Raw genomic sequence first — 12,140 nt, 5'->3', positions numbered from 1 at the left:
GCAAACCCTCTTTATTTTTCTACATAGTCTCCTCTTAGACTTACACACTTCGTCCAACGCTGTTCTACTTTGTTGATCCCTTCCGAATAACAGGAATTGTCCAAGTCTGCAAAATAGCTATTAGTTGCTTATATCACCTACTCGTTTAAATAAAATCTTTGTCCTGTCAGCCATTTCTTCAAATTTGGGAGCAAATAGTAGTCTGAGGGAGCGAAGTCTGGAGAACAGGGGGGTTGTGAAACGAGTTGGATTCCTATTTCCATTAATTTTGCGACAACTGCTGAGGTGTGTGCAGGTGCATTGTCGTGATGGGAAAGGACATTTTGCGGTCCAATTGCCGGCGTTTTTCTTGCAGCTCAGTTTTCAAACGGTCCAATAACGATGAATAATATGCACCTGTAATAGTTTTACCATTTTCCAGATAGTCGATGAGGATTATCCCTTGCAAATCCCAAAAGACACTCGCCATAGCCTTTCCGGCCGAAGGAATGGTCTTCGCCTTTTTGGTGCAGATTCTCCCTTGGTAACCGATTGTTTAGATTGTTGTTTGGTCTCAGGAGTATAGTAATGTATCAATGTTTCATCCACAGTGACGAAACGACGCTTAAAGTCCTGCGGATTCTTCCTGAACAGTTGCAAACCATCCTTGCAACACTTCACACGATTCCGTTTTTGATCAAGCGTGAGCAATCGCGGAACTCATCTTGTGGATAGCTTTCTCATGTCCAAATGTTTATGCAAAATATTATGTACCCCTTCATTCGACATGCTCACAGCACTCGCCATCTCACTCACCCTTACTCTTCTGTCATAAATCACCATATCATAGATTTTATCAATGATTTCTGGAGTCGTCACTTTCACAGGGCGTCCAAAACGTTCAGCATCACTTTTGCCCATATGGTCACTCCGAAAAGTTTTAAACCACTTATAAACTGTTCTAATCGAAGGTGCAGAGTCACCGTAATGTTTATCAAGCTTCTCTCTAGTCTACTGAGGTGTTTTGCCTTTCATAAAGTAATGTTCAATCACCACACGAAATTCTTTTTCGTCCATTTTTTGACAATCGCTGGACTTCTTTGATTCACACGAATGCCAAACACAAAGAAATAGACCAATATGGCTGGAATTTGGTATGCATTCTTTCCAAAGATGCTACTAACTAAACATGGCCTCGATACGCGCCGGTAGTGCCGTCTCTCTGACTTTGCACGGACATTTAAAACTCCCCTCGTACACCACTAATATCTATAATTCTATGGACGCTCCGGCTGCTTCATGATATAGTTTCAGTGCGGATACACAACCAACGCTCGAACTCCTACGGAAATCAGAAATCTGTGAGTAGGAGGTTAATGTAAGGGGATGTTGCTGTGCGACGAGCGCGAATATTGGTATTTGGGTGTGATGGGAAGCGTGTCCAGATGGCCAAGGCGGTTGGGCAGCCATACCAGAGAATTCCGGTCCTGCATGAATCTGCAACTCTCGCCTTAGCGTTGCCTCAATGCAATGTGCAGCTGGAAGTTGTTATTTCCTTCCTACTTCTTTCCTATCCCATTTGCTTTCCATTCTTTTCACCCCAGTTATTCATAAATATTACAGTGATTAGAGTGTGCACTAAGGAATGTAAGCAGTCATTCATCCCATATGAACTGTTATCGGAAAAAGCTGTACCGTGGCAGGTAACCTCTGCCGCGTGCTTCACTTTACAAAATATATGCACACCTGGCCATTAAAATTGATGAACCAAAAAGAAATGCAGAAGATAAACGGGTATTCATTGGACAAATATATTATACTAGAATTGACATGTGATTACATTTTCACGCAATTTGGGTGTATAGATCCTGAGAAATCAGTACCCAGGACAACCACCTCTGGCCGTAATAACGGCCTTGATAGGCCTGGGCATTAAGTCAAACAGAGCTTGGATGGCGTGTTCATGTACAGCTGCCCATGCAGCTTCAACACGATACCATTGCTCATCAAGAGTAGTGACTGGCGTATTGTTACGAGCCAGTTGCTCGACCACCATTGACCAGACGTTTTCAGTTGGTGAGAGATCTGGAGAATGTGCTGGCCAGGGCAGCAGCCGAACATTTTCTGTATCCAGAAAGGCCCGTACAGGACCTGCAACATGCGGTCGTGCATTATCCTGCTGAAATATAGAGTTTCGCAGGGATCAAATGAAGGGTAGAGCCACGGGTCGTAACACATCTGAAATGTAATGTCCACTGTTCAGTGCGCCGTCAATGCGAACAGGAGGTGACCGAGACGTGTAACCAATGGCACCCCATACCATCCAGCCGTGTGATATGCCAGTATAGCGATGACGAATACACGCTTCGAATGTGCGTTCACCGCGATGTCACCAAATACGGATGCGCACATCATAATGCTGTAAACAGAACCTGGATTCATCCGAAAAAATGACGTTTTGCCATTCGTGCACCCAGGTTCGTCGTTGAGTACACCATCGCAGGCGCTCCTGTCTGTGATGCAGCGTCAAGGGTAACCGCAGCCATGGTCTCCGACCTGATAGTCCATGCTGCTGCATACGTCCACGAACTGTTCGTGCAGATGGCGATTGTATTGCAAACGTCGCCATCTGTTGAGTTAGGGATCGAGACGTGGGTGTACGATCCGTTACAGCCCTGCGAATAAGATGCCTGTCATCTCGACTGCTAGTGATACGAGGCCGTTGGGATCCAGCAAGGCGTCCCGTATTACCCTCCTGAACCCACCGATTCCATATTCTGCTAACAGTCATCGGATCTCGACCAACGCGAGCAGCAATGTCGCGATACGATAAACCGCAATCGCGATAGGCTACAATCCGACCTTTATCAAAGTCGGAAACGTGATGGTGCGCATTTGTCCTCCTTACGCGAGGCATCACAACAACGTTTCGCCAGGCAACGCCGGTCAACTGCTGTTTGTGTATGAGAAATCGGTTGGAAACTTTCCTCATGTCAGCACGTTGTAGGTGTCACCACCGGCACCAACCTTGTGTGAATGCTCTGAAAAGTTAATCATTTGCATATCACAGCATTTACTTACTGTCGGTCTGTCGCGTCTGTAGCACGTCATATTCGTGGTGTAGCAATTTTAATGGCCAGTAGTGTATTTAGATCTAGAAGCATACAGCATATTTAAATAGCACTGATTATCGATTTCTGTTTTTCAGAAATGCCGGAAACTGATGAGAGGCTTCCTCCGCCAGAGTGGCTGGATGAGAAGCTGGTGGCGCAGGCGCTCAGGAGAGCTGAGCAGGACGAGGAGCTGGAAGTAGAGGCGCTGGACGTGGGGTACGCCTGCGACCGCGGCGTCAACTTCCTCAGCGAGATGCTGCGCGTGACCGTGAGCGTCAAGAGGTGCGCGGGGGAGGCGCGGACACAGCGGCGGTCGCTGCTCGCTAAGTGCCTGCTGCGCGCGGGCCCGCTGCGCACGGTAGTGCAGGAGGCGGGCATCTTCCTGAGGGAGACGCTGGTCTACACGGTGATGCTGCCCGCCGCGGAGGCGGCGCTCCAGGCCGCGGAGGGCGACAGGTGGAAGCCGCTGGCCGCCCGCTGCTACCACAGCGGCTCGCGGCCCATAGACTTCCTGCTGCTGGAGGACCTGGCCGAGGCGGGCTTCGCCATGTCGCCCCGCGGCCGGCTGCTGGACAGGCAGCACTGCTCGCTCGTCCTCAAGACCGTGGCGCGCCTGCACGCCGCCTCCGTGCTGCTGGCAGACCACGAGGCGCTCGCTGCCGAAAGCTTCTCGCAGCACCCCATGTTTACTAAATACGGCAGAGATCATTTCTCGGTTGTCACCGATAGGCTGTATTCCGCGCTGGCAGATGTTCTAGGGACGATTGCCGGATGCGAGAAGTACGCGCTGATGTATCGTGATACCAAATCGACCGTATTTGACAAGCTGCAGGGTGTCTTCGACAGCTGCCGGCCTCAGCTGAAAGTTTTGGCGCACGGTGATTTGTGGAAGAACAACATTATGTTCCGATATGTTGATGATCGCCCTGTCGACGTGAGATTAGTAGATTTCCAGGTAAGTCCGAGCAGATCACTTCAAAAAAATGCTTTTTTAGCTATTACTTTTCTTCATCTTCAGTTTCTGTTCATCCGTTTATTAATATTCTGATCCCAGAAGAATCTACTAAAGCCACAGAATAACAAATTCAACACAAGACAGAGTATGTGAAATAAGCGGTTCAGCTAAACTTCCTGGCAGATTAAAACTGTGTGCCGAACCGAGACTCGAACTCGGGACCTTTGCATTTCGAGGGCAAGTGCTCTGCCATCTGAACTACCCAAGCACGACTCACGTCCCGTTCCTCACAGCTTTACTACTGCCAGTGTCTCGGTCCGGCACACAGTTTTAATCTGCCAGGAAGTTTCACGTCAGCGCACACTCCGCTGCAGAGTGAAAATCTCATTCAAAATGGTTCAAATGGCTCTGAACACTATGCGACTTAACTTCTGAGGTTATCAGTCGCCTAGAACTTAGAACTAATGAAACCTAACTAACCCAAGGACCTCACACACATCAATGCCCGAGGCAGCATTCGAACCTGCGCCCATAGCGGTCGCTCGGCTCCAGACTGTAGCGCCTAGAACCGCGCGGGTTACTCCGGCCGGCAAAATCTCATTCAAGCGGTTCAGTTGTTTCCCACACATGGCATGACATGCGCTAGTCAAAGTACACATGCAACTCATGCATAAGGTCATTTCCTTACGTTTAGCTAAATTGTTGTCTTCGCCCACGACCAAAGCGCCAAACAGGTGAAGTTCGTCACACTAACTACGTCCAAAAGCAGATAGTTTCAGACGACGGTCGCTGGGAAGGCCCATGTGTGAATAACTAAACAGACGTTACAGGGTGAATCAGAAGCCCACTCAGAAAACTTTGGAGGTAGTTCAGGGATATTTACTGGTCGTCTTAGGCTGGCCGGTGTGGCCGCGCGGTTCTACATCTACATCTACATTCATATTTCGCAAGCCACCCAACGGTGTGTGGCGGAGGGCACTTTACGTGCCACTGTCATTACCTCCCTTTCCTGTTCCAGTCGCGTATGGTTCGCGGGAACAACGACTGTCTGAAAGCCTCCGTGCGCGCTCGAATCTCTCTAATTTTAGATTCGTGATCTCCTCGGGATGTATAAGTAGGGGGAAGCAATATATTCGATACCTCATCCAGAAATGCACCCTCTCGAAACCTGGCGAGCAAGCTACACCGCGATGCAGAGCGCCTCTCTTGCAGAGTCTGCCACTTGAGTTTGCTAAACATCTCCGTAACGCTATCACGGTTACCAAATAACCCTGTGACGAAACGCGCCGCTCTTCTTTGGATCTTCTCTATCTCCTGCGTCAACCCGATCTGGTACGGATCCCACACTCATGAGCAATACTCAAGTATAGGTCGAACGAGTGTTTTGTAAGCCACCTCCTTTGTTGATGGACTACATTTTCTAAGGACTCTCCCAATGAATCTCAACCTGGTACCCGCCTTACCAACAATTAATTTTATATTATCATTCCACTTCAAATCGTTCCGTACGCATACTCCCAGATATTTTACAGAAGTAACTGCTACCAGTGTATGTTCCGCTATCATATAATCATACAATAAAGGATCCTTCTTTCTATGTATACGCAACACATTACATTTGTCTATGTTAAGGGTCAGTTGCCACTCCCTGCACCAAGTGCCTATCCGCTGCAGATCTTCCTGCATTTCGCTACAATTTCCTAATGCTGCAACTTCTCTGTATACAACAGCATCATCCGCGAAAAGCCGCATGGAACTTCCGACACTATCTTCTAGGTCATTCATATATATTGTGAAAAGCAATGGTCCCATAACACTCCCCTGTGGCACGCCAGAGATTACTTTAACGTCTGTAGACGTCTCTCCATTGATAACAGCATGCTGTGTTCTGTTTGCTAAAAACTCTTCAATCCAGCCTTCCGGAAGTCAAGGAAAATAGCATCTACCTGGGAGCCTGTATCTAATATTTTCTGGGTCTCATGAGCAAATAAAGCGAGTTGTGTCTCACACGATCGCTGTTTTCGGAATCCATGTTGATTCCTACAGAGTAGATTCTGGGTTTCCAAAAACGACATGATACGCGAGCAAAAACCATGTTCTAAAATTCCACAACAGATCGACGTCAGAGATATAGGTCTATAGTTTCGCGCATCTGCTTGTCGACCCTTCTTGAACACTGGGACTACCTGTGCTCTTTTCCAATCATTTGAAACCTTCCGTTCCTCTAGAGACATGCGGTACACGGCTGTTAAAAGGGGGGGCAAGTTCTTTCGCGTACTCTGTGTAGAATCGAATTGGTATCCCGTCAGGTCCAGTGGACTTTCCTCTGTTGAGTGATTCCAGTTGCTTTTCTATTCCTTGGACACTTATTTCGATGTCAGCCATTTTTTCATTTGTGCAAGGATTTAGAGAAGGAACTGCAGTGCGGTCTTCCTCTGTGAAACAGCTTTGGAAAAAGGTGTTTAGTATTTCACCTTTACGCGTGTCATCCTCTGTTTCAATGCCATCATCATCCCGGAGTGCCTGGATATGCTGTTTCGAGCCACTTACTGATTTAACGTAAGACCAGAACTTCCTAGGATTTTCTGTCAAGTCGGTAGATAGAATTTTACTTTCGAATTCACTGAACGCTTCACGCATAGCCCTCCTTACGCTCACTTTGACATCGTTTAGCTTCTGTTTGTCTGAGAGGTTTTGGTTGCGTTTAAACTTGAAGCTCTCTTTGCTTTCGCAGTAGTTTCCTAACTTTGTTGTTGAACCACGGTGGGTTTTTCCCGTCCCTCACAGTTTTATTCGGCACGTACCTGTCTAGAACGCATTTTACGATTGCCTTGAGCTTTTTCCATAAACACTCAACATTGTCAGTGTCGGAACAGAAATTTTCGTTTTGATGTGTTAGGTAGTCTGAAATCTGCCTTCTATTACTCTTGCTAAACAGATAAACCTTCCTCCCTTTTTTTATATTCCTATTAACTTCCATATTCAGGGATGCTGCAACGGCCTTATGATCACTGATTCCCTGTTCTGCACTTAGAGAGTCGAAAAGTTCGGGCCTGTTTGTTATTAGTAGGTCTGAAATCTGCCTTCTATTACTCTTGCTAAACAGATAAACCTTCCTCCCTTTTTTTATATTCCTATTAACTTCCATATTCAGGGATGCGCAACGGCCTTATGATCACTGATTCCCTGTTCTGCACTTACAGAGTCGAAAAGTTCGGATTTGTTTGTTATCAGTAGGTCCAAGATGTTATCTCCACGAGTCGGTTCTCTGTTTAATTGCTCGAGGTAATTTTCGGATGTGCACTCAGTATAATGTCACTCGATGCTCTGTCCCTACCACCTGTCCTAAGCATCAGAGTGTCCCAGTCTATATCTGGTAAATTGAAGTCTCCACCTAAGACTATAACATGCTGAGGAAATTTATGTGAGATGTATTCCAAATTTTCTCTCAGTTGTTCTGCCACTAAAGCTGCTGAGTCGGGAGGTCGGTAAAAGGAGCCAATTATTAACCTAGCTCGGTTGTTGAGTATAACCTCCACCCATAATAATTCACAGGAACTATCCACTTCTACTTCGCTACAATATAAACTACTACTAACAGCGCCACCACCGGTTGCATGCAATCTATCCTTTCTAAACACCGTCTGTGCCTTTGTAAAAATTTCGGCAGAATTTGTCTCTGGCTTCAGCCAGCTTTCTGTACCTTTAACGATTTCAGCTTCGGTGCTTTCTATCAGCGCTTGAAGTTCCGGTACTTTACCAATGCAGCTTCGACAGTTTACAATTACAATACCGATTGCTGCTTGGTCCCCGCATGTCCTGACTTTGCCCCGCGCCCTTTGAGGCTCTTGCCCTTTCTGTACTTGCCCGAGGCCATCTAACCTAAAAAACCGCCCGGTCCACGCCACACAACCCCTGCTACCCATGTAGCCGCTTGCTGCATGTAGTGGACTCCTGATCTATACAGCGGAACCCGAAACCCTACCACCCTATGGCGCAAGTCGAGGAATCTGCAGCCCTCACGGTCGCAGAATCGTCTCAGCGTCTGATTCAGACCCTCCACTCGAGTCTGTACCAAAGGTCCGCAGTCAATCCTGTCGACGATGCTGCAGATGGTGAGCTCTGCTTTCATCCCGCTAGCGAGACTGGCAGTCTTCACCAAATCAGATAGCCCGCCGGAATCCAGAGAGGATTTCCTCTGATCCATAGCGACACACATCATTGGTGCCGACACGAGCGACCACCTGCAGATGGGTGCACCCTGTACCCTTCATGGCATCCGGAAGGACCCTTTCCACATCTGGAATGACTCCCCCCGGTATGCACACGGAGTGCACATTGGCTTTCTTTCCCACTCTTGCTAGGCGCTTCAGTCTGGAACCGCGGGACCGCTACGGTCGCAGGTTCGAATCTTGCCTCGGCCATGGGTATGTGTGATGTCCTTAGGTTAGTTAGGTTTAAGTAGTTCTAAGTTCTAGGGGACTGCTAACCTCAGATGTTAAGTCCCATAATGCTCAGAGCCACTTGAACAATTTTTTGAGTTTTCTTACCCTCATTTATCACTATATTTGTATTGTACAGATAATGACTACAGAACAGTGCTAACGTCGACGATATGTGCTGTGGTTCTTGATTAAAATAAATAAATAAAATAAACTTGTTCCGTTCACTCACTATACTTGCTGGGAACAGTAATACCCAGCTTTACTTTTGGAACTGAAGCTTCCACTCAGTACTGCACTGTTTATTGTACGTTGATAATGACACACAGCATCACGGCACTATCGACGAGTTTACTGACGAAGAGAGTATTCTAGCACACGCTTTCACTGAATGGATTGCTCTGAGTTGACAAAAGTTGTGGGATACCTCCCAATATCGAGTCGGACCTTACTTTCGAGCAGCGTAGTGCACCAACTCGACATGGCATGGACTCAACAAGTCGTTGGTTGGAAGCACCCTACAGAAATACTGAGCCATGCTCCCTATGCACCCGTCCATAACCGCGAAAGTGCAGCCGGTGTAGAATTTTGTGCACGAGCCGACCTCTCGATTATATCCCATAAATATTCGATGGGATTTATTTCGAGCGATCTGGGTGACCAGATCATTCGCTCGAACTGTCCAGAATTTTCTTCAAACCAGTCGTGACCAACTGTTGCCCAGTGACATGGTACATTGTCATCCATAAAAGTTCCATCATTGTTTGGGAACACGAATTCCATGAACATCTATCTGCATGTGGTTTCCAAATAGCTGAACATAACCATTTTCAGTCAATGATCGGTTCAGCTAGACCAGAGGACCCCGTCTATTCCTAGCAAACCGCTGTGGAGACTCAACTAGCTTGCTCATCATCTTGTTGACAACTTGGGTCCATGATTTCGTAGGGTCTGCGGCACACTTGAGCGCTACCATCAGCTCTTACCAACTGAAATCGGGACTCATCTGACCATGCCACGGTTTTCCAGTCGTCTAGACTCCAAGGGATATGTCACGAGCCCAGGAGGGGCGCTACAGGCGATATCGTGTTGTTCGCGAAAGCACTCGCGTCGGTCTTCTTCTGCCATAGCTCATTAACGCCAAATTTCGCCGCACTGTCATAAGGGATAAGTTCGTCGCACGTCTGCGGTTATTTCAAGCAGCAATGCTTGTCTGTTAACACTGAAAACTCCTCTGCTATTGGTCATTAAGTGAAGGCCGTCGGCCACTGCGCTGTCTGTTTTAAGAGGCCCTGCCTGAAATTTGGTATTCTCTGCGCACTCTTGACACTGTAGATCTCTGAATTCTGAATTCGCTAACGATTTCCGAAATGGAATGTCTCTTGCGTCTAGCTCCAACTACCATTCCGCGTCCGAAGCCAGTTACTTCATGTTGTGCGGCTATAATCACGTCGGAAATCTCTTCCTATAATTCGCCGCCATCTGTATTCCTGTATTTCGCTGTCCCATGACAGCGCCATACTTGCTTGTTCTCGCAGCGATGGCAACCTCGTAACAATCTTGAACGTGTAAGGTAGTTGATGGTGCGTCGCTGTACGCTCTGCCGTGATCATCGTGGACGATATTTTGAACAAAACGTGTCAGGAAATCGATCTACATTTGTTACGTACTGAATATCAATAATTAAAAAACAGTCTTAATCGCATTTATTATTATTATTATACCGCCAACAGGTTTCAACCCGACGTAGGGGTCATCTTCTGGGCATTTACATCATTGGTCGACTGCTGGTGGTGTCACTCCTGTCTACATAAGGGCAGGAAACAGTTTTCCTGGCATAATTTATTTTCAACTAAATGAGTTAGGAAAGTTACATTCTTGGGCTACTATTGTCCTATTTAAGTTGCTTTATGCGCGTGTGGGTGTTTCACTTATTGGGTTCGTTAAACTGCTGCTTTTAGAGTTCATATACATTCGTACTTTCCTATTTTTCCTGGACGCTAATGCACCAGTTGCGGCGGGGCGGGGTTTGTCGTCGTCGCTCGTTCGTAGACTCTCTCTCTCTCATTGTCCACCTACCTCAGTACGGCTTCCTTACGACGTCCCTTCACTCTGCAGTAGTAGGTACTCACTAGGCCGTGTAAAGCAGCGTTGACGAAACCACGACCTAATATCTCCCACACAGCGGCCGCGTAACTCAAGTTGCGAATCAGTTCCTGTAAGTTCATTTTATCAGATTTCGGGTGGTGGGTAAATGCGGTTTACCTGCAGTAAGCCTTTTGAAATTTCAGTAAACTGGTTTTTATTCTTAAGGAAGCACATAAATTTACTATCAACTCCGAATTTACTGTTTTAACTGCTATTCCCATCTCACAGTCTGTACAAAATATTCTCACACGAAATCAAACAGCCAGAATATCTTCCAGTCCGACCGGATTAATGGTCGATCTGACGGTTACTGACCCACTACTGTAGCGAGTTGAAACTTCGGTCGTATCAGTGGTCTTCAAAGTTGGAAGTACTCGCATAAGTACTCGATGAAGTATTGTATACTGTATACGCCACGTGGAATTTCACTAAGACCGTAACATCACACTCTCACTACACATCAATTAATTAATCAAATTCTCCTCACAATGTTCGTAACTTAAACTGCCTAAGTCACGACACCTCCGATCAGCAATGAACTCAATGGGTCTTCCTTTTACAAGTTATTTTCTCGGCGACATTTAGCACGATGTTACACGTACGAAGGTTGGCTAGCGAGTCTCTTGATGCCACCCCACTCTATGCCCATCTAACTTTCTGTGTATGGGAACAGCTTAATTCTGATTGGCTAATGGTTTGAATGACCAATCGGAATGATCCTTCTAGATCATTCTCGCGGCAAAACTTACCTGAACCAATCATTCTAATCAGAAAATCATTTACATAATTCCAATGCCAATTTTTAATATAGTATTTAATAAAATACAACGAAATGCAAAATAATTTTTACATTAATTTAGAAACTTATTCCACTTCCGACTTCTATTCTGGTTGCTCTCTTATATAAGCAAGCACACATCGACATACGTCATCTGCTTCGTGGTTACAACACTATTTTCCCACGGTTCATTTTCGTAAGTCTTTACATAAAATAGTGCTAAGCTTTTTTCATTTGTCCCACAGATACTCTCTCATTCACTCCCACGTATTCACACAACAAAATAATAAGCTGATAGTAATTTTGAATGATTTTTAGACCACGAAATGCCGAGTAATTAAAGTTTTGAAAAAAAATTCCAATTAAGTGATTTTATACACTGAAATTTCTGGTTATGACTTTATATGATAATAAAAGACAAACTACTATTGTTCCTAATTGAGTTTTGAAACACAAGTGCCAGTTTTTGGAAATTTTAGTGATTTTCTCAATCTCCGGAACTATAAGAGATAAGAGCCTGAAAATTTGACAGGATCCTGTAATTAATAACAAAAGATGGTATACCATCTTTGAGCAAACTCGGATGGTAATTAATATAGTTTATTTAAATTCGTAGGGGATACGAATTTACGTTCCTACTAGATGTTATTTGAGACCTTTCTCACGGCTAGAAGCGTCAGCTGCGCTGTGAGTCATAGCGAAGACACAATCCTGCAGCCACCGGG

General features: G+C 45.9%; 1 protein-coding gene across 1 annotated transcript in view; it reads left to right on the top strand.

The window, feature by feature from the left end:
* Positions 1 to 12,140, top strand: part of LOC124777018 — a 123,832-nt gene that overhangs the window by 100,696 nt on the left and 10,996 nt on the right. The window contains exon 2 of the mRNA XM_047252271.1: positions 3,188 to 4,047. Coding sequence (XP_047108227.1) covers positions 3,190 to 4,047 — 858 coding nt within the window. The 5' untranslated portion in view covers positions 3,188 to 3,189. The remainder of the gene's footprint in view (positions 1 to 3,187; positions 4,048 to 12,140) is intronic.

Source organism: Schistocerca piceifrons, chromosome 2 (genome assembly GCF_021461385.2).
Source record: "Schistocerca piceifrons isolate TAMUIC-IGC-003096 chromosome 2, iqSchPice1.1, whole genome shotgun sequence".
In the NCBI taxonomy this organism is placed as follows: domain Eukaryota; kingdom Metazoa; phylum Arthropoda; class Insecta; order Orthoptera; family Acrididae; genus Schistocerca; species Schistocerca piceifrons.
This window is presented reverse-complemented; position numbering and strand designations above follow the sequence as displayed.